This window comes from Heptranchias perlo, chromosome 4 (assembly GCF_035084215.1).
Source record: "Heptranchias perlo isolate sHepPer1 chromosome 4, sHepPer1.hap1, whole genome shotgun sequence".
NCBI classification, from domain to species: Eukaryota; Metazoa; Chordata; class Chondrichthyes; order Hexanchiformes; family Hexanchidae; genus Heptranchias; species Heptranchias perlo.
The window spans coordinates 87,824,429-87,842,814 of record NC_090328.1 but is presented as its reverse complement, the minus strand read 5'-3'; the positions used below and the strand labels follow the sequence as shown (position 1 = coordinate 87,842,814).

Sequence of the window (18,386 nt, the reverse complement as noted above, 5' to 3'; positions counted from 1 at the left end):
ACAGAAGTGACTATCCAAATAATACTTCATCCCTCAGATTCTAAGGTTGTAGAATTAAAAACCAAAAACTGAGCTTTTGACTACTTCTCATAACCTTATGCACTTACCATAAACAATTCAAATTCCTCTTCATGCCGAGCAATCATTTGGTTCAGGGTCTCATCATCTGGAACTTCATCTTCTTCCTGTACGTTAAGATGGTAAGATGGTAATTAAATATTTTCTTAGCAGTTGTAAGCTAACAGAACTAGATCCATTCTAATTACTGAAACAAAACTTTCTGGTTGATCTCTACTCTTCTAAGCTATAATTTTATTAAAAAACTCCTTTTTCAATTGTACTTTTAATTTAAAAAAAACAATTAGCTTAAGTACCTCGGGCCACTTCACACTAATGAGTCCAGAAACAGGGACAGGGTGCACAAAAATAGGACATTGCTGTATCTTAAATCTCAGGATCTCAAGCAAGCATTACATGTAGCACAGAGAATTAGATATCAGAATGACAACACATTTGAATTCCATGATTTGTGAAAGGTTAACGCAGTGATGCCCGTCAAATCTAATGTGATATCTGAATCAATAGCAGTAACAAGTTGAATATCGGGAAGGTTGAATAGTTTAGATGGACATCAACACTTTAAAAAAAAAATTGTTCTTCAGTTACAGTGCATATGTGGTTTTCTTGGCATATAGCATACATGACCGTGCGTGACACTGTGTCTTTTGGGTGACTAGGCCTGATTAACTAATGCCAATAAATGATATTTGTATTTGAGTGCACACCTGTAACTCTGATGTATCGACAGCTGAAGTTATGCTGCTACAGTTTTGTAAGTGAGGTACCACGTGACAGTGGCACACATCAAACCATCCAATTGTGGAAACTGGCATGTTGGTCTGTCAACAGCAACAAGTCAAGTCTGGGGATCAGTTTCTGGAAAATTTCTCAATTCTGCTTTGGCGAGTACACTACTAGATTTTCAGAAATTTCCAATAATCTTTCAACACACATCGCATCGGTGGGGATGAAATGCACTGCCAGGCTACAGCAGGAAACCCAGAAACGTTCTTATATGAGTACAGAGTGAGCACTATAGGAAGGTCAAGATGACAGTGTTCTGGGTAAATTTAAAAAAAAAATTCATACACCACATTTGACTAGAGAACTGAATATGAATTGCACATCCAGAAGATAAGCAAGATTGTGCTTTCGCCTCCATTCCTTCTCCAGTGTTAAGCCAAGACTCCAGGGTTTACCATTTGTACAGATAGGAGAGGGCGTGATAGGCTCACAATTTGCCTTTTAGTTTATTGAAGATTGAGACTTTATGTTGGGTATGAGTTACTCAAGCTCTCTCTCAGACTATTTTCTAAGCACCAGGAAATAAAGAGTATACATTCCTGAGAATTAGTTTAACTTTATAGGAGAGGAATGTTTCTAGTGTTGAGTGAGGTGCATTTATTTCAACGCATTTGCAGTTTTCCACCACGATTGAAAGACAAAATGATAATTACCTCTTGAAATTTCTCGTGTGAAAAGCATAAGATTATTTCAGGAATTCAGCTAAAAGGGTACGATTGCATGAACTTAATTACTAATATGGTAGCAATCTGCAAAACATGGAGGTAAAACTAAAAACTGACATGGTAGAAGGAAAATTCATGGAGACAACAACATTTTTCAAAGAATCAAATTTGGTCAAAATTTTGAGTACTGCAAATGCAACAAAAGAATCGGAGCAGGAATAGGCCATACAGCCCCTCGAGCCTGCTCCACCATTCAATAAGATCATGGCTGATCTTCAACCTCAACTCCACTTTCCCGCCCGATCCCCATATCCCTTGCTTCCCCTAGAGTCCAAAAATCTCTCTCTCTCAGCCTTGAATATACTCAACAACTGAGCATCCACAGCACTCTGGGGTAGAGAATTCCAAAGATTCATGACCCTGAGTGAAAAAATTCCTCATCTCAGTCCTAAATGTCCGACCCCTTAACCTGAGACTATGTCCCCTAGTTCTAGACTATCCAACCAGGGGAAACATCCTCTTAACATCTACCCTGTCAAGCCCTCTTAGAATCTTGTATGTTTCAATGATATCACCACTCCAGAGTATAAGCCCATTCTACTCAATCTTTCCTCATAGGACACCCCTCTCATCCCAGAAATCAATCTGGTGAACCTTTGTTGCACCCCTTCTAAGGTGAGTTTATCTTTCCTTAGGTAAGGAGACCAAAACTGTACACAGTACTCCAGGTGTAGTCTCACCAAATACCTATACAATTGCAGCAAGACTTCCTTATTCTTATACTCCAAACCCCTTGCAGTAAAGGCCAACATACCATTTGCCTTCCTAATTGCATGCTGTACCTGCATGTTAACTTTGTGTTTCGTATACATCTACTGGCTCCCCCTTATCCACCCTGCTAGTTACACCCTCAAAAAATTCTTAATAGATTTGTCAAACACAATTTCCCTTTCATAAAACCGTACTGATTCTGTCTAATCATATTAAGATTTTTTAAGTACCCTGTTACTATGTCCTTAATAATAGATTCTAACATTTTCCCTACTACTGATGTCAGGCCAACTGGCCTATTGTTCCCTGTTTTCTCTCTTCCACCCCCCCCCCCACCAACCCTTTCTTGAATAGCAGGGTTACATTTGCTACTTTGGGGACCGTTCTAGAATCTAGGGAATTCTGGAAGATCAAAACCAATGCATTCGCTACCTCTGCAGCCATCCCTTTTAAAACCCTAGGATTTGGGCCATCAGGTCCAGAGGATTTGTTGGCTTCAAGTCCCATTAATGAATGAGTAGACAAATTTGTATAACACAATTAATAAAATTCATCATGCATACAAGTCCACAAAGGACTTATAGCACCAGTGAAACCAGCAGAACACGAAGTAGAGTAGAAGATAAATAATCTTCTGCGTTATTAAAAAAACATCCTTTTATAAAAGGAATCACTAGAGCACAAAAGCTTTTAAGAATTGTTTCAAAGGCCCAGAAATTGCTTTTAAAATAACGGTGAGCCTAACAGCACTCACCGTTATTAAGGGCGAAATCGAAGAGCAAGTTCCAGCGACCACACATGTGCAGTTAAATGTGGAAATCCGGAACTTGTTCTTCCTGGTTCGCCGGCGATGTGGCAGCTTAACATTAAAGGGATATCGCCGGCTGCAATCAATGGAATCAACGGACCAGCTCCAACTTGTTCGCCTGCCCAGCTGGAAACAAACTAATCTCGCCACAAAACAAGTACACTCAGTTTTTAAAGTCTAAACTAAGTTTTTACAGTGTGGTAAGTCTTAATCACCGCCAAACAATCTCTCTGGCACTAAAAATTAACTTTTAAAAATGTGGAGCCTCATTACTCCTGAATTTAATAGTTTTTGGACATTTAAAAAAATATTTTTTTTTACTTTTTCCTTCTGTTTCTTCTCAGTCTTTTAATCTTATCCTCTCTTTATTTCACTTTCTCTATGTCATTTTATAATACCTTATTGGTGTTCTTAGTCTGAGTGTTTATCTATGAATTGCACTTCCTGGTTCTCACAGCGTGGCTTGCTTCAAGCTAATGCCTTAAAGATCCTTTCACCACTGCCACTGCCCAGGAAAGAACAATGATGTTATCTGAACTCGCAGTTCAAGATAGTTGCCGTCAAAAAGAAAGCAGTAACTTAGCGGGTGAATTTAAATTTAATGAGCGGCGAGCACTGCCGGTTCGCTGCTCAGAGCAATTTCTGGTCCATTATCTAGAAGTTCGAATTTCTGACAATTCAACTTATTGTCACTTGAATTTAGCACTACACAACTGGTTCTACAGTTCAAACGTCAATTTTCAGGCACTAGAAATCAGCCTTTTTAAAAAAAAATCTTGATCCCAACGATGCATTTTCACACAAGACAATTTTGTATCACTTATACCATTACCACATGGTTCGGAAGTTTTTCTTTTATACTCCCAAAAAAAAACCGGCAGACATAGCTGAGTAAATGCAGCGTGATTACATTCAAACTTTGTTAAGGTTTTTCATTATACATCCCCCTTCCCTAGCCCATGATGTATTTTGAAACTACAGCTTGCCTGAAGGCTCAGTGGCTAAATACTATGTGGTGCAGTGCAAAGCCAAACCGATCAGGAAGATTCCAGGTTTGATCCTGGAGGCAGAAATTGGGGTGCTACAATTTGCTTCAGCTTGGTCAAATCAAGGTTTCTGCTCCCGAATGCTATCCTGCTGGAAAGTGTGAATGTTGATTTGGGGGGTGGGGTGGAGATGGTATGGAGGAGAAAAACACATGATCGTGCTCAGATACTATTGCTTCCATATTCAAATAGCCTGTCATCAGTGTCCAGGTTCGCATAGGAAAAGTGGCCACTTAAATGCAATCCCATGGGGCTGCTGGTGCAGATGGAACTATATGCAAGCAAGAATCAGCACCTTCAGGAGAGAACAGGTGAGAATATTGGCTAAATTTGGAACAAAAGCTTTTAAATATCATTTTAGATCAATGGAAGGAGAAAATAAAAGGGGAGGAAATGAAGCACATATCAAAATCACACAAACGTGAAAACACATCGTAATTAGGGCATCCTGGCAGAATGTAACACAACTGCTGTGTGTTGAAGGCTCTTTAGATTTACCTGTCCATTTCATTAGTTACAGTGGCACCTCATTAGTGTGAGTGACCCATAAAAAGATCTTAAGTATAGATTTCCTGGTCTATTAACATTCCTTTAAATGCGTGCAGATCCTATTAATTAGAGCTAGCCAACATCATTGGTCATTATTTGTAAGCGTTAAAGATTCATTGCTAAAACAAAAATTGTAGTGCATCACTATCTGCCAAGTTTAGATTCAACACTAGTACTACATTGCAACAAAAAGGCAAATTGCATGATTCAAATTGTTACATGCCTGCATGTTTTCATTTGTTCTACCTATCAAAAGATCTTAATTATCCCCAGGATGGCCTAAATAATTTGTGGAAATTTAGAAACCAGTCATCAAAAATGTTACTGTAATTAAATTATTTTTATCTGTTTTTTTCCATACACTGACCTTTTGAGTTTTCCTCATTACAATTTTATTTCACTAATGTCCTCACTCTGTATTTCTCACTTGTCAGCTCTCCATCTTAACCTTTCATTTAGCCCACGTTTCTCATTTCCTCCAGTTTCCACAATTTCTCCTCCTTCTTTTCTCACCATCTACCCTTGGCTGGGAGGGCAGCCATTAAATATTACAAATCCTATCCATCCCCAAAAATTACATTACCTCTACAACCCACAGTCAATAGCTTATAATTGCAGATATCATAAGAACATTACATTGTTATTGTTGACCAATCACATTGCCAAATAGCATGAAAGATGGTTCAAGTTTTTCCAAAAAGCTTGGACGTAACAAATGTTATAAAAGACAAACTATTGAAACAAGGACTTCACAGTAAACATACTATTTGGTTAACAGAACCCAAGGATTAAGCTATTGTGTATTTGGTGCATAGCCATCCATTATTGAGAGTTGGGAGTTGTTCAGCATGTTTAATCAGATCTTTAAGTATTTACCAATTTTGGTTACAAGACTGGATTGACAAAAGGTAATTTTACTGAAAAACTCCAACTCTGCTGTTATGCTGTCTATTAAAAATAAATATCAGTTGATTAAGTATGAAATACAGCATATAAATAAGACACTGTTTATAGCATATACTCATTTTAAAGTTATTGAGCACAGCTATAGAGCACAAGCCGGCCACAGTGATGTTATCCTACCCAGGTAGCACTGCAGGAAGGAGAAGCATTGGTGTCCCCCTGGTGGTGAAAGAATGCAATGTTACAAAATTGATTTCTCCAACAGTACAGCAGTAGATGGTTCAGAACACTGCAATATTGCACATTTGACAGTAAACTGAAATTTGCTATTTTAAAGGGGAAATAATTAGTTATGACTGTTTTGCTGAATTCAGGCAACTTAAAACTTTGGACAATGGGAATGGTCACTCTTCTTGTCAGTTTAAAAATATGAGCTTTATTAGCTATCAGATTAATTTTGATCCTTTGCCTTTCAAGGAAGAATTTTAACCAAAATGCCACTCGCTTTTATGAAAAATATTCTGATGTTTGCAAACAGAGGATTACAGTTTCTGAAGCAATTTATCACAAATGTTTTTCAGTCCTGTTAAATGCATATTTGCAGCTATAACATAGCTAGAACAAAGGCTCTCTTAAAAGGTGCTATAAATACAATGTTAGTTTCAAATAAATTAACTAAACTCGGGTCAATATTAGATATCATCCTGCTGTAAAAAGAAATACTCATCTCAACTGCCACAGTCTTAACAATAGGTGATTGATGTTTACAGTACAATTATCTATGCCATGTAAATTCACTACATTATAGATGGCTTACTCAAAAAAATTCCAGAAGAACTTGCTGACTTTCTGGCATCAAGAAATTTTCTAGCACGTTAAGAACTAAAGTTTACCAAAATAAAAATACATTTGCTGTATTACCAGAAAGATTCCCGTAACACATAAATGTAGCACTTTGCTTATGGGCTCCATCCCTTCACCATAAGCTTCTACAATAAAATTAAAGGGAAAAATACATTTATTTATCGTTTTCACGAACAGGGCATCTTTTTAATGAAAAAAATATGCAAATTATTTTAAACTTCATTTAAAACATGTCTATTTGTTTTTGTTCATCAGTTTTAGCTTTCCTATTGTTGGGCTTGCAGCTAAAGTGAATACTTATTACAGTAAGTAAATTTGAAACTCACTGCTTGATGAAACAGATGCAGAACTCAAAGACAACCAGTCGCTGTTATGCAAAATGGTTCACTGCAGCAGGTTTTCAGATTTGAATCAATCATCCCCTCTGCCATCTGTAACTACTTGAATTTAGTAATCAAAATCTAAAAGCTGTGCCCCACTTTTTAAACTCCGCAAAGAAGTAACGATAGAGCATAACACAGAACTTGAGGTTAAAGATGGAACTTATAGCATACACTTCAAAATCCACAATAATGGTACATTCTGCATAATTTGCAGAAAGCTGTTATTTGTGACATTTTTGAAGATTTCATTTCAATATTTTGTGGTTTTGTTAGGCAAATAAGATTGGTTCTAAAGATAGTTGTTCAATTTTGATGGCAATAAAACAAATTTCAACTTTTTTCCCCACGATCATTGAACAATTTGGTGTACTGTAATTTATATATGGAATGTACACAAGGTCCTGCACTCATGTTGTCAGCTTGTAAATATTTACCTTCTACGTTCATTATAAACAAAGGACTGAATATCACGAAACAAACCGATATTAAAATGAGGTGTTCTGCACTTAAATCTAACAAAATATATCTTTTAAACCCACCAGGTCTCAAGTCTCACAGCATGTGTCTCTGGATATGGATACACGTGGTTTTATTCTACAAAGCCTACATGAATGCCTTAGAGATTTTCAAAATCTTTAACTTATAGAAGGCTTTCTGTCTTGCTTCAAAGACTAGTGAAGGGTTTCCTCTAGCCATACGAGTGATACTGATGTGAGTGTGCTGCAGTAATTCATCGTTTTATCTAGGTTTTAGAATACGTGCGCGTGGATGAATGAGCATGACTTTTGCTTTTGAAAATCTGCTGTATGTACTTTAAATTGTGATTTACTGTTGGAATGAAAAACAGCTAATCTTTTTATGTAAACAATCAGATCTTGTCAGTTTAGGTACAATGTGCACCAAAAGGACCCATTATCACAAGTGTACATGCAAAAGTGCTAGTTTGTTCTTTTTACTATTTGAATTTCCCCAAGTTAGCTTTTCTGATGCTGATTCTGTTGATATTGGACCAGGATTATAGCCCAATCTAAAGAGATCCCCTCTCCTCACCTCAAAAGTGAGGAAGTTCTGCAAGTACAATCAAGGCAAACTAATAGTGCCTTACAAAAGCCACAAAGCATTTAATCCAAAGGCATGGATATATGGATCCTGATAAGGGGATGGTATAATTTATTGCAAAAATGGCTCAGCAATTTGCCACTTGATTATCAAGTACATTATTTAGTGTGTTTGACTTGCTGGTTTAAAATTAAATTAAAACTAGCTTTAAAACAGCAGTGCGAAAGAATGCTCTCAATTACTTGCCAGCACATAGGACTACGGGTATTCTATAATCAATGCTCTATTGATCAGAGCTATCAAGGTAATGCAATAAAAGCTGCATATAGCTAGAGGAACATACCATGCTAAAATGAGGGTGAACCTCTGAACATTTCAGTAAGGAAGAGCTAAATGGTACAAAGGTGATCAGATAGACTCTTAACCTTCAAATGTTCTCCCAAACTTGGTTAGCTACAACTGGATCATGCAGTGAACTTTCAACATGGTATATATGTTTTATAATTGTGATGGTACTGCCTAGTTTGAGATAGTACTGTAGCTTTCTATACTTAAATACCAATAATGGCTTTAATAGAATGCTAACAATTTAAATATTCTATGCATACATATATTAAGGTATTTAACACGTCAAATATCTCTCACTCCTTTTGTAAATATTAATCCTTGTATCCTTTAGTGACGTGAATTTTTGCAAAAATAATTCAAACATTTCCTAGTGCAAATTCTTGCAGATGTACAGATGCAGCAGTAAAGAGATCTCCGATTTTGATCATTGTAAAAGGTTACACATACCTCATTCTGTTCCTCATGCTCCAGCAAAGCCTGCAGGAAAGCTCGGCGCTCATGACTCGAAGATTTTTGATCAAACATACCAGCCTGGATAACTTTCTGGTCCACATTAAGCTTATATTTGGCAGCAGCAAGAATCTTCTCCTCCACACTGTTGACTGTGCAGAGGCGCAAGACACGGACTTCATTCTGCTGTCCAATACGATGAGCTCTATCTTGGGCTTGCAAATCCTTGGGGGTGTGTGGGGGAAGAGGAGGAGAAAGAATGGATAAGAGGGAAAAAAAAAGAAATTTCAGAAAAATTTGGATCTAATAACTTTAATCAGAGAATCCACAATTATCCTGTAGCTTACTTAATATCCAGGAGTGCTGCTCTTAAGTTGGTTTGATTTTTTTCCCCTTGGAGGCCACCCACCTCAAAATGAAAGAATGGGATGATTTGTGCTTTTGATGCTGCACAAGAGGTGGCCAACAGACAAGGCAGATGAAGCTTTGCTACTGCATGGAGTTGCAGAAGTCCAGAGAGGATCAACAAAATGGACCAAAAAGGATTGCCGCGTGAATAGCTATAATTTGATTTCTAAGTGGCTTAGGATCAGGCTGCTTTAGGAACAAGTAACAGAAAGGGTCAAAACCACTGAAGATTCCAAACCTATAATGTGTCACTAAATGGTACGATACAGTCTGAAAATTCTGCAATGCTCATATATACCTCCTGGCAGATAGCTGCACTTAAAGGCTTGGAAACAAGGTTGCTTTTTCAACCTCGCAACTGGAGCTATAGTCCGGGGAGAAAAATACGTCAAAAAATACATAGTAGTGAAAATCTTAGAACAACTCTCCTGCAATTATATCCATGCTGTGCTGTACAACCACAAGTTGAAAATTGACACACAAAATTAATCTCCACATACGTTACAAGATGAATATAATTTTTAAAATGGGCACATGCAAAGTAGTATTGACATATAATATTAATAGCCATTGAATATTTTCAAAAAGGTATCTCATGCTTTTTTTTTTATATACTTTTGAAGTTAAAATGACCATGCTCTTTGTATTAAAATAAGTCTCACACCTGGTGCGGATTCCAGTCACTGTCAAAGATGATAACAGTATCAGCAGCTTGAAGATTCAGACCCAGACCACCAGCTCGTGTACTCAGCAAGAAGACAAAGTATTTGGAGTTTTCTTCATTGAACTTTTTCAGCAAAGCACCACGGTCCTCTGCCTTAGTTGATCCTGTGTGTATCAGATAGAGATCGAGTGATCGAGAGAGAAAAAGAGAAAGAGAAAAAACACATGAATGCCTACTTTACCACAAAAGCAATCCAATTCTCAGGTACAATCAGGATCATGGGAAATTCACAGGTGTAAAATTCTACCATATAAATCTAAAAATCCCATGCTCTCAAATAAGAAACATTTAAAAAAAAAATCCAAGGCAAGAAAAGATCATCAGCCCATCAAGCCCACTCCATTGAGAGTCCATGTGTGGTTATTCCATTATGGATGTCCCTCCCACTTGACCTGTTGACTCTCTCCCTTTCATCGAACACTCATTTTCTTCTCCTGTCTTCCATGGAGGGAAAAAAAATCATGAGTCTGTAACTATCGCTACAGCCTTCAATTCTGCTTTTCAACAGATTATCAATCCAGAACCTTTTTAAAAAGAAAACATTGACCCAAATTAACTTGCTCTCTCAGTTTGTTTCACACATTCCATATCTTGTATGGAGGAACAAGGTTTCCCCAATAGATTAAAAATTACAAATAATCTGCATCAAAAATCACACGTTAAAGATTTTTATGTGCAATTAAACAAATTTCACACTGCCTCGACAAATGTAAAATGTTTACAAGACAATTATTACTCTATATTAAAGTATACTCTAGCTGTACAAAAATATTTGTTGCATAGTTGGTGGCATCATAGTCAAAATGTTAGCTATGAAGTGTGATCAGCCTATAATGCTTACATTTGTGCCCTTTGCAAAATGTCTGTTGCAACTCAGCAAATGTATTCAAGCATCTAGATAACATGACACACTAACCACTGGGCCAGAGGCAAAATATAAAATTGCAACATTTGAAACATCTTCAATTATTACATTTGCCATCTTCCAAGGAGTACCATTAGATCTAAACCCAGTTTGTACTAGTTTAAATTAGTATTAATATGCATCTAGAGCAAAACATTTGATACAGGTGTTTCATGAATGCAATGAAATCCTAGTTAAGCAACGCCTGGTTTGCAAAGAAAGGATAAGCTGATTAGATTTTATATTAGTGATTCATTTTTTAAAAAAGCATCATTGTTTGCACCAGCCCATGTAAACTAAGACCTGATGCAACTTGGTGAAGAGTGGGACACTATATAAATCAACCTTTTACATCAAGCTGCTTGGGCATGAAAGACTATGGCTCAGAATTTGCTGAAGCGGGGTATCTTGTAGCATGTCCCATGAGTTGGATGTTTTTCCTCACCCTCAGCTCAAAATTTTTTTGCGCTGGAAATTGCTGAAAGTGCAAGTTGATAACTAGGTCATGTGGAACCTTGATGAATGACGGGACCAGCAGTCTATCTCCTTAACCAATAAAATTTAAGGATAGAGAAAGGAACAGAGAAACGACGGAGAAGGAAATATGGTGAATTAGAATCAAACTAGATACAGAAAGAGAAAATTGAGAGGGAAAGAAAGATTGGATAAAGAGACAGGAAGGAAAAGTAAGAAAAAAATTTTAAAATTTAAAAAACCTCTAGCAACAATTTACTACCTGCAGGAGTGAGACTCCACAGTTTCAATTGTTCCCTTTCTGGGCCTCCAAGGTTGCGTGGCATTGCAGGAACATAAGTCTGGTCATTAAAAAGGGTCCTTACATCATTAAGTATGATCCCTAACTTTCTGCGGTGACTTTAATTAATTTCAACAGCACAAATGTAGCAATTTCTTGAGACTCACGGGGAGGTTGATGTGACCTACGGTTTTCATGAGGCTAACGGTGGAGCGGCACAAATTGTACAGCAATTTGTGACAATTCACAACTCATTCCGTAGCTCTTCCTCGCCACAAATTGCTGTTTTTTAAAAAAAATACACTAATAGTGATGTGCACATTTAACTCGCCGTTATTTTCCCTGCCAAAATTATACTCAACTGACTATGCTCAGTGCACCAATCAATGCACAAACAAATAAAGAAAGCTATGCAGTGGCAGGCAGTGGGAAGTGGTAAGGTTGACTGAAGTGCTATGTTTGAATTAGGAACAAATTCTCACTGGAGACAATTTAGTTGAAAATGATAGTCCATTTTGGGAATGTTTTATACAACTGAGCATTCTCAGTGAAATTAAATACTACATTATTAGATCTAACAAACACAAAGGTATTGGCCCCATGAATATTGGAATCAGATAATCGGCTATACAATAAAAGTGGTTGTACTTTGTTCTAAAGTAAACCACAATGTATTATCACTATCCTTACATTAATCTTATCTAGTTTATTCTGACTAGAAACATAGACTTATTTGAACACAAAACCAGCAAGAGGAAGTAAACTGCTTATCAAATTTGATGACATTTTACTTAAAGTAATTCAACAGTTTTGAGAACAGGTAATAAACAGCAAGTCCACTGAACAGTATTCCAAAGCTGGGCAAAAGAAAATCATGCAAGTTTGTAGGAAAATCAGTAAGACTTTTTCTGCTCTGCTTCCTAATTAAAATAGAATTAATTTGCTCCTCTTCCGTGGTTTCCTCACACCACCCAACTAGAGGTCAGGCAACAAAATTATTTTCACACCTCTAGTGATTTGTCCGACAATGGGGGAAACTCATTGTGTAGAAAATCATACAGGTGCACTTGTGCCCTCTGTGCTATCATATAAAGTGATGTGCCAATACATCACCTGTTGGAAGCATGAATTTCCAAATTGAATACTCCAAGTCAGTGGATAATGAATTATAAGCAATACTGAGCTTGCCCTGTGGATTCAGTCCCATCAAGAACTCGATGGAGAACACCCAACATATGCTGAAATACTGAACCCGTTTCCAATGGGTAACCATAATTTCGAAAGAATGTCTCATCATTTGATCAAAAATATGAAGCAGATGGCCAGCAGTGCAATTTCAAAAGGCATCCAGGTTTAGGAAATATTTTATATTTGATGAAAAATATCAGATTAAAAACTAGTATTCATAAACAAATGAACACACAGTCTAATGAACTTTGAGTTGTAGGAGCACAAGGGGAAATTTGGTTTTAAATTAAAAACAATACTTAATGATGACCAATGTATAAATCCAATGCCACGGTTAAGGAAGCTATATGTAATCTCACCCAAGCACTAAGTCTATTGTCTACCAGTTCCTACTGGATTTGTTCTACCTACATAGATCATAAATCAATTCACAATGACTTAAATCAGAATGGCAATGCTCTATTAGTGTAATTGACATTGCAGCCAAGTTCTCGCATGCCTTGTAACCTACCATCAAGTCGCAAGTACAGAAAACTTCTGAACGCAAAATAGTCTTCCATAATGGTCATCAGTGAGGTCATCTGGCAGAACAGCAGTACCCTGTGATTAGTAACTCGCAGTTTTGGCAAAATACGGTCCAATAATTCAAATTTTCCTGAAGCTCGATATAGGTCAGGACTAGATGGAAAATAATGGAAGTATCAGCATATTAAACTGCTGCATAGTTAAATAATTATCATTGCTTTGAACATTTAACCAAAATAAGGACACATCCTGTCAAACACCAAAAGGCAGAGGTACCAAATTATGATATAAAACAACGAGCTGGAATAAATAATTGTAAACAATTTTACAACACCAAGTTATAGTCCAGCAATTTTATTTTAAATTCACAAGCTTTCGGAGGCTTCCTCCTTCGTCAGGTGAACGATGTGAAAATAAATAAATAAATGAATAAATAAGATTGCTCCAGCAATCTCAAAACACTCCTGTCCTTAATTATTGCAATACACCACTGAACATATTTCAAGAAACGGATATGAACTGCTGTAAGTTACCTTAGACAAATGGTGATCCACTTTTTTTTTTAAAACTGCAAAATGACAGTGCATGATGCTGTACAGTTTGGGAAATGTTAAGATTGAAGCCTAATTATTACACGATGCAGCAAAAGAAGATGTAGAGTCAAATTCTGTTATAAGCAAATACCCTTGCTCCAAACTCAGCCTAAAAAATACGTTCCCTCACTCCAAACAAAAGATTATGGGATTTGACCTTCACCCACACAGTAAAAATGAATATTTAAAATTTTTAGAAAAGCGGGTGCCCAGAAACCTTATTTTAAAAAGCGTTAAAAAAGTTGTTTCTTTTTAAGTATTCTCTTACCTTTTCCCCACCTCCCATAGAAAAAAAAAATAGGAACACAGTAAAAATGAGCAACCTTGTGATAGGAGGATAGAGCAGATGAATGCATGGCTGGGGAGATGGTGCAGGAGGGAGGGCTTTAGACTCTTGGGGCACTGGGACTGGTTCTGGGGGAGGTGGGACCTGTACAAGCTGGATGGGTTGCACCTTAACAGGACCAGGACCAATATCCTCGCGGGGAGGTTTGCTAGTGCTGTTGGGGAGGGTTTAAACTAGCTTGGCAGGGGGACGGGAACCTGAGCGCAGATTCAGAAGGGAGAGAAGCAGAGCTGGAAATGGAAGGCAGAAAATTAGTAAGTGAGTTTGGAAGGCAGAGGAAACAAAGGTTAGAAACCAGACAACAAAAGGAGTTTGGCAGTGCTTAATGGTATATACCTCAATGCAAGGAGTATAGTGGAATAGGCAGATGAGCTAAGGGCACAGATAGACACGTGGAAGTACAATATGTTAGCTATTACTGAAACATGGCTTAAACAGAGGCAGGAATGGCAGCTCAACATTCCTGGTTACAGGGTCTTCAGATGAGATAGAGATGGGCATAAAAAGGGGGGGGGGGTGGGAAGAGAACGGGGACGGCAATATTGATTAAAGAAACAATCACGGCTGTGAGGAGGGATGATATGTCAGAAGGATCATCAAATGAAGCCATATGGGTTGAACTGAACAAAAAAGGAGCAGTCACACTTCTGGGAGTGTGCTATAGACCCCCAAACAGTCAGAGGAAGAAAAAAGAGCAAATATGTAGGCAAATTTCTGAGAAGTGCAAAAACAATAGGGCAGTAATAGTAGGGGATTGCAACTACCCTAACATTAACTGGGATACAATCAGTGCAAAAGATAGAGGGTGCAGAATTTTTAAATTGCATTCAGAAGTTTTTTAGTCAGTACATAGCAAGCCCAACAAGAGGCTGGGGGGGGGGGGGGGTTGGGAGAGCAGTTTTGGATTTAGTTTTAGGCAATGAAGCTGGGCAGGTGGAAGGAGTATCAGTGGGAGAGCATTTTGGTGGCACTGATCATAATTCAGTTAGATTTAGCATCGTTATGGAAAAGGACAAAGATAGAACAGACGTAAAAGTTCTAAATTGGAGACAAGCCAATGTTACTAAGCTGAGAAGTGATTTAGCAAAAGTGGACTGGAAACAGCTACTTGAAGGTAAATCAATGTCAGAGCAGTGGGAGGCATTCAAGGGGAAGATTCAAGGGGTGCAGAGTAAACATGTTCCCACAAAGAAAAAGAGTGGGACTGCCAAATCTAGAGCCCCCTGGATGACAAGAAGCATACAGGGTAAGATAAGGCAAAAAAGGAAAGCTTATGTCAGACACCAAGAGATCAATACTGCGGAAAGTCTAGAGGAGTATAGAAAGTGCAGGGATGAAAGTAAAAAGGAAATTAGGAAAGCAAAGAGGGGGCATGAAAAAATGTAACAAGTAAAATTAAGGAAAATCCAAAAATGTTTTATAAATACATTAAGAGCAAGAGGATAACTAAGGAAAGAGTAGGGCCTATTAGAGACCAAAAAGATAATCTGTGTGCGCAGGCGGAAGATGTGGATATGGTTCTTAATGAATACTTTGCGTCTGTCTGCATCGTACCCTTCTTTTGTGAAGAGATTGCAGTTAAGGAGAAGGAGTGTGAAATATTGGATGGGATAAACATAGTGAGAGAGGAAGTATTAAGGGGTTTAGCATTTTTGAAAGTAGATAAATCGCCAGGCGTCAGATGAAATGTATCCCAGGCTGTTAAGAGAAGCAAGGGAGGAAATAGCGGAGGCTCTGACCATCATTTTCCGATCCTCCCTGGCTGCAGGCGTGGTGCCAGAGGATTGGAGGCCTGCTAACGTTGTATTGTTGTTTAAAAAGGGAGAAAAGGATAGACCTAGTAATTACAGGCCACAGTCTAACCTCGGTGGTGGGCAAATTATTGGAATCAATTGAGAGACAGTATAAACCATCATTTAGAAAGACACGGATTAATCAAGGACAGTCAACATGGATTTGTTAAGGGAAGGTAGTTTCTGACTAACTTGATTGATTTTTTTGAGGAGGTAACAAGGAGGGTCGATGAGGATAGTGCATTTGATGTAGTGTGCATGGATTTTAGCAAGGCTTTTGACAAGGTCCCATATAGCAGATGAAAGGGTGGTAGAGGCAGAAACCCTCAACTCATTTAAAAAGTACTTAGATGTGCACTTGACGTGCACATGGCTACGGACCAAGGGCTGGAAAGTGGGATTAAACAGGATTGCCCTTTTTCGGCCGGCACAGACACGATGGGTTGAACGGCCTCCTTCTATGCCGTAACTTTCTATGATTCTATGATTGTATTTTTGTCTCTCCCCAAAGGATATGATTGACCTAATGATAGCAATAATGCGGATGCAGGGAATAGCATTCCCCACATAATTTTTAGCTTAGTGTTAAAAATCAGTTAAGTTTGTGCATGTAGTACAAACAAACCAAAACTGGCTCATCTGAAATATACAAAAGCATATATGCCACCTTGCATTTAACTCTCAAAATTTGAAGTTACATCACTGGTTTCAAAATCTGTACAAGACAAGAGGTTTTGCCACTTACCCAGTGATAAGTCCTCCATTATAACCCAAGTGTTCAGCAAAAGATTCCTGCAACAGGAAAGCAAAAATGGTCACTGCAGTGTGCAATTATCAAGGACTGTATCATTTTTGCACAATAATATTAGAAGCATTAAACCTAACAAAATGTTCTCAAAATAGTCAAAATCGCTTAGAAAGGAGCAAAAGAAATTATTAGGGCAAAAGGAAGCAGCATCGAAGTGCTTTACAATATTAGTTGGGGGGGGGGGGGTGGTGGGGGGTGGTAGAGAGTGTTCTCTCACTAGTTTGGCAGATCAAAATATAATGAAGCTATTTCCAAAAAGCACTATCACATTTAGCAAAATATTTAGTAGCTAATTATAAACAAATAGGAAGCTCCCTCTCAGCATTTTTTTTTAAAAAAAGCTCCAGCATCTCAACTGAATCGAAACAGTTTTCAACACCCCATTATAGAAAGGACATTAAAGCACCTAGACAAGATAGGTTCACCATGACAATATCATGGATGGGAAGCTATGAGAAAATTCAGATATTGGGATTATTTCCACTGGAACAGAGAAGCAAAGAGAATATTTGAGAGAGGTTTTAAAAAAATTATGAAGGGTTTTGATAAATAGGGAAAGATTATTTCCTCTGATTGGAAGTTGTGACGAGAGGTCATCAATTTAAAATAGTCACTAAGAGAGGTTGGATACACATCCTATAATTGAAATTTGGATAAATATTTGAGCACAAAACCGGCACAGATGCAATCGGCCAACTGGCCTCCCCCTGCGCTGTAAACGTCTATGGTTCTATCCAGTGAATAGCTGAGTCACCAACTAAGGATCAGCCCTAGAACCTAAGCCACCTGCAAGCTTAAATTAGAAAAAGGTACAGAATTATTTGTACCATGTTAATAAATATATCATATATTATAAACAGCCCAATATAATTTTGAAGTATCATTTTTTAGCACCTGAAACAATATTTATAATCCATGTATATCTTTCCTATTGATAAAAGGGAGCGCAAGGGAGAATACCAAAACCAAAGTAGCACCATATATTACAAGAACAAATGCACTTTACTGTTTAACTGATGACGAGAATGGACATGCAAAAAGTTATTGAAATAAATAAACAGCTTGTGTAAATACATGTCGTTTTCAAGCCTTGGTCAATATGCAAAGGAAGCTTTGATGGCCTATTTGAGATCTTGGGAAAATCACTGAAATAGGACCTAATGGTGCAAGATCTAAGTTGATTCATGCTCAGTTCTGAAAATGTTACAATCAAGGTTTACAAAGATCTCAGCCTCCATTGTTCCCAGTCTACAAGTCTAACCTACTTTTGTCTTCTCCACCATCTACTATGGGTGCAAGCAAAAACCATAAGTTCAACTTATTGTGAGCTTCAATTTTATTTTGTAGAAAATGAATAATGCTGTATGAATATTCATGGTTAAGTGGCATTGGGAACTTACCTCTATGTGCTGAAACATGAAGGGATGATTGCATATTTTTCTGAGCTGCATTATGGTATTCATGAGGGTTTTAGCACCACCTTTACCCTGAAGAGAAACAGAAGGAATTTTGAACACAAAAAAAACATATAGGGATCACTCCTAAGTGACCTTTGAACATATATGTGAATATTAAAAAATTAGAGTATTTGACTAGTGTAAGGTTCAGCTCTCAGTACTCAGTTTGAAAAGTG

At 37.6% G+C, this 18,386-nt stretch overlaps 1 protein-coding gene across 3 annotated transcripts in view; it reads right to left on the bottom strand.

Annotated features, from left to right (window-relative positions):
- Nucleotides 1-18,386, bottom strand: part of smarca2 (SWI/SNF related, matrix associated, actin dependent regulator of chromatin, subfamily a, member 2) — a 141,182-nt gene that overhangs the window by 40,647 nt on the left and 82,149 nt on the right. For all 3 annotated transcript variants that reach the window (XM_067983273.1, XM_067983275.1, XM_067983274.1), the window contains exons 22-28: nucleotides 18,154-18,240; nucleotides 16,691-16,737; nucleotides 13,200-13,366; nucleotides 9,783-9,946; nucleotides 8,708-8,935; nucleotides 5,787-5,825; nucleotides 108-185 (exon numbers count right to left, since the gene is read on the bottom strand). In XM_067983273.1, coding sequence (XP_067839374.1) covers nucleotides 108-185; nucleotides 5,787-5,825; nucleotides 8,708-8,935; nucleotides 9,783-9,946; nucleotides 13,200-13,366; nucleotides 16,691-16,737; nucleotides 18,154-18,240 — 810 coding nt within the window. The remainder of the gene's footprint in view (nucleotides 1-107; nucleotides 186-5,786; nucleotides 5,826-8,707; nucleotides 8,936-9,782; nucleotides 9,947-13,199; nucleotides 13,367-16,690; nucleotides 16,738-18,153; nucleotides 18,241-18,386) is intronic.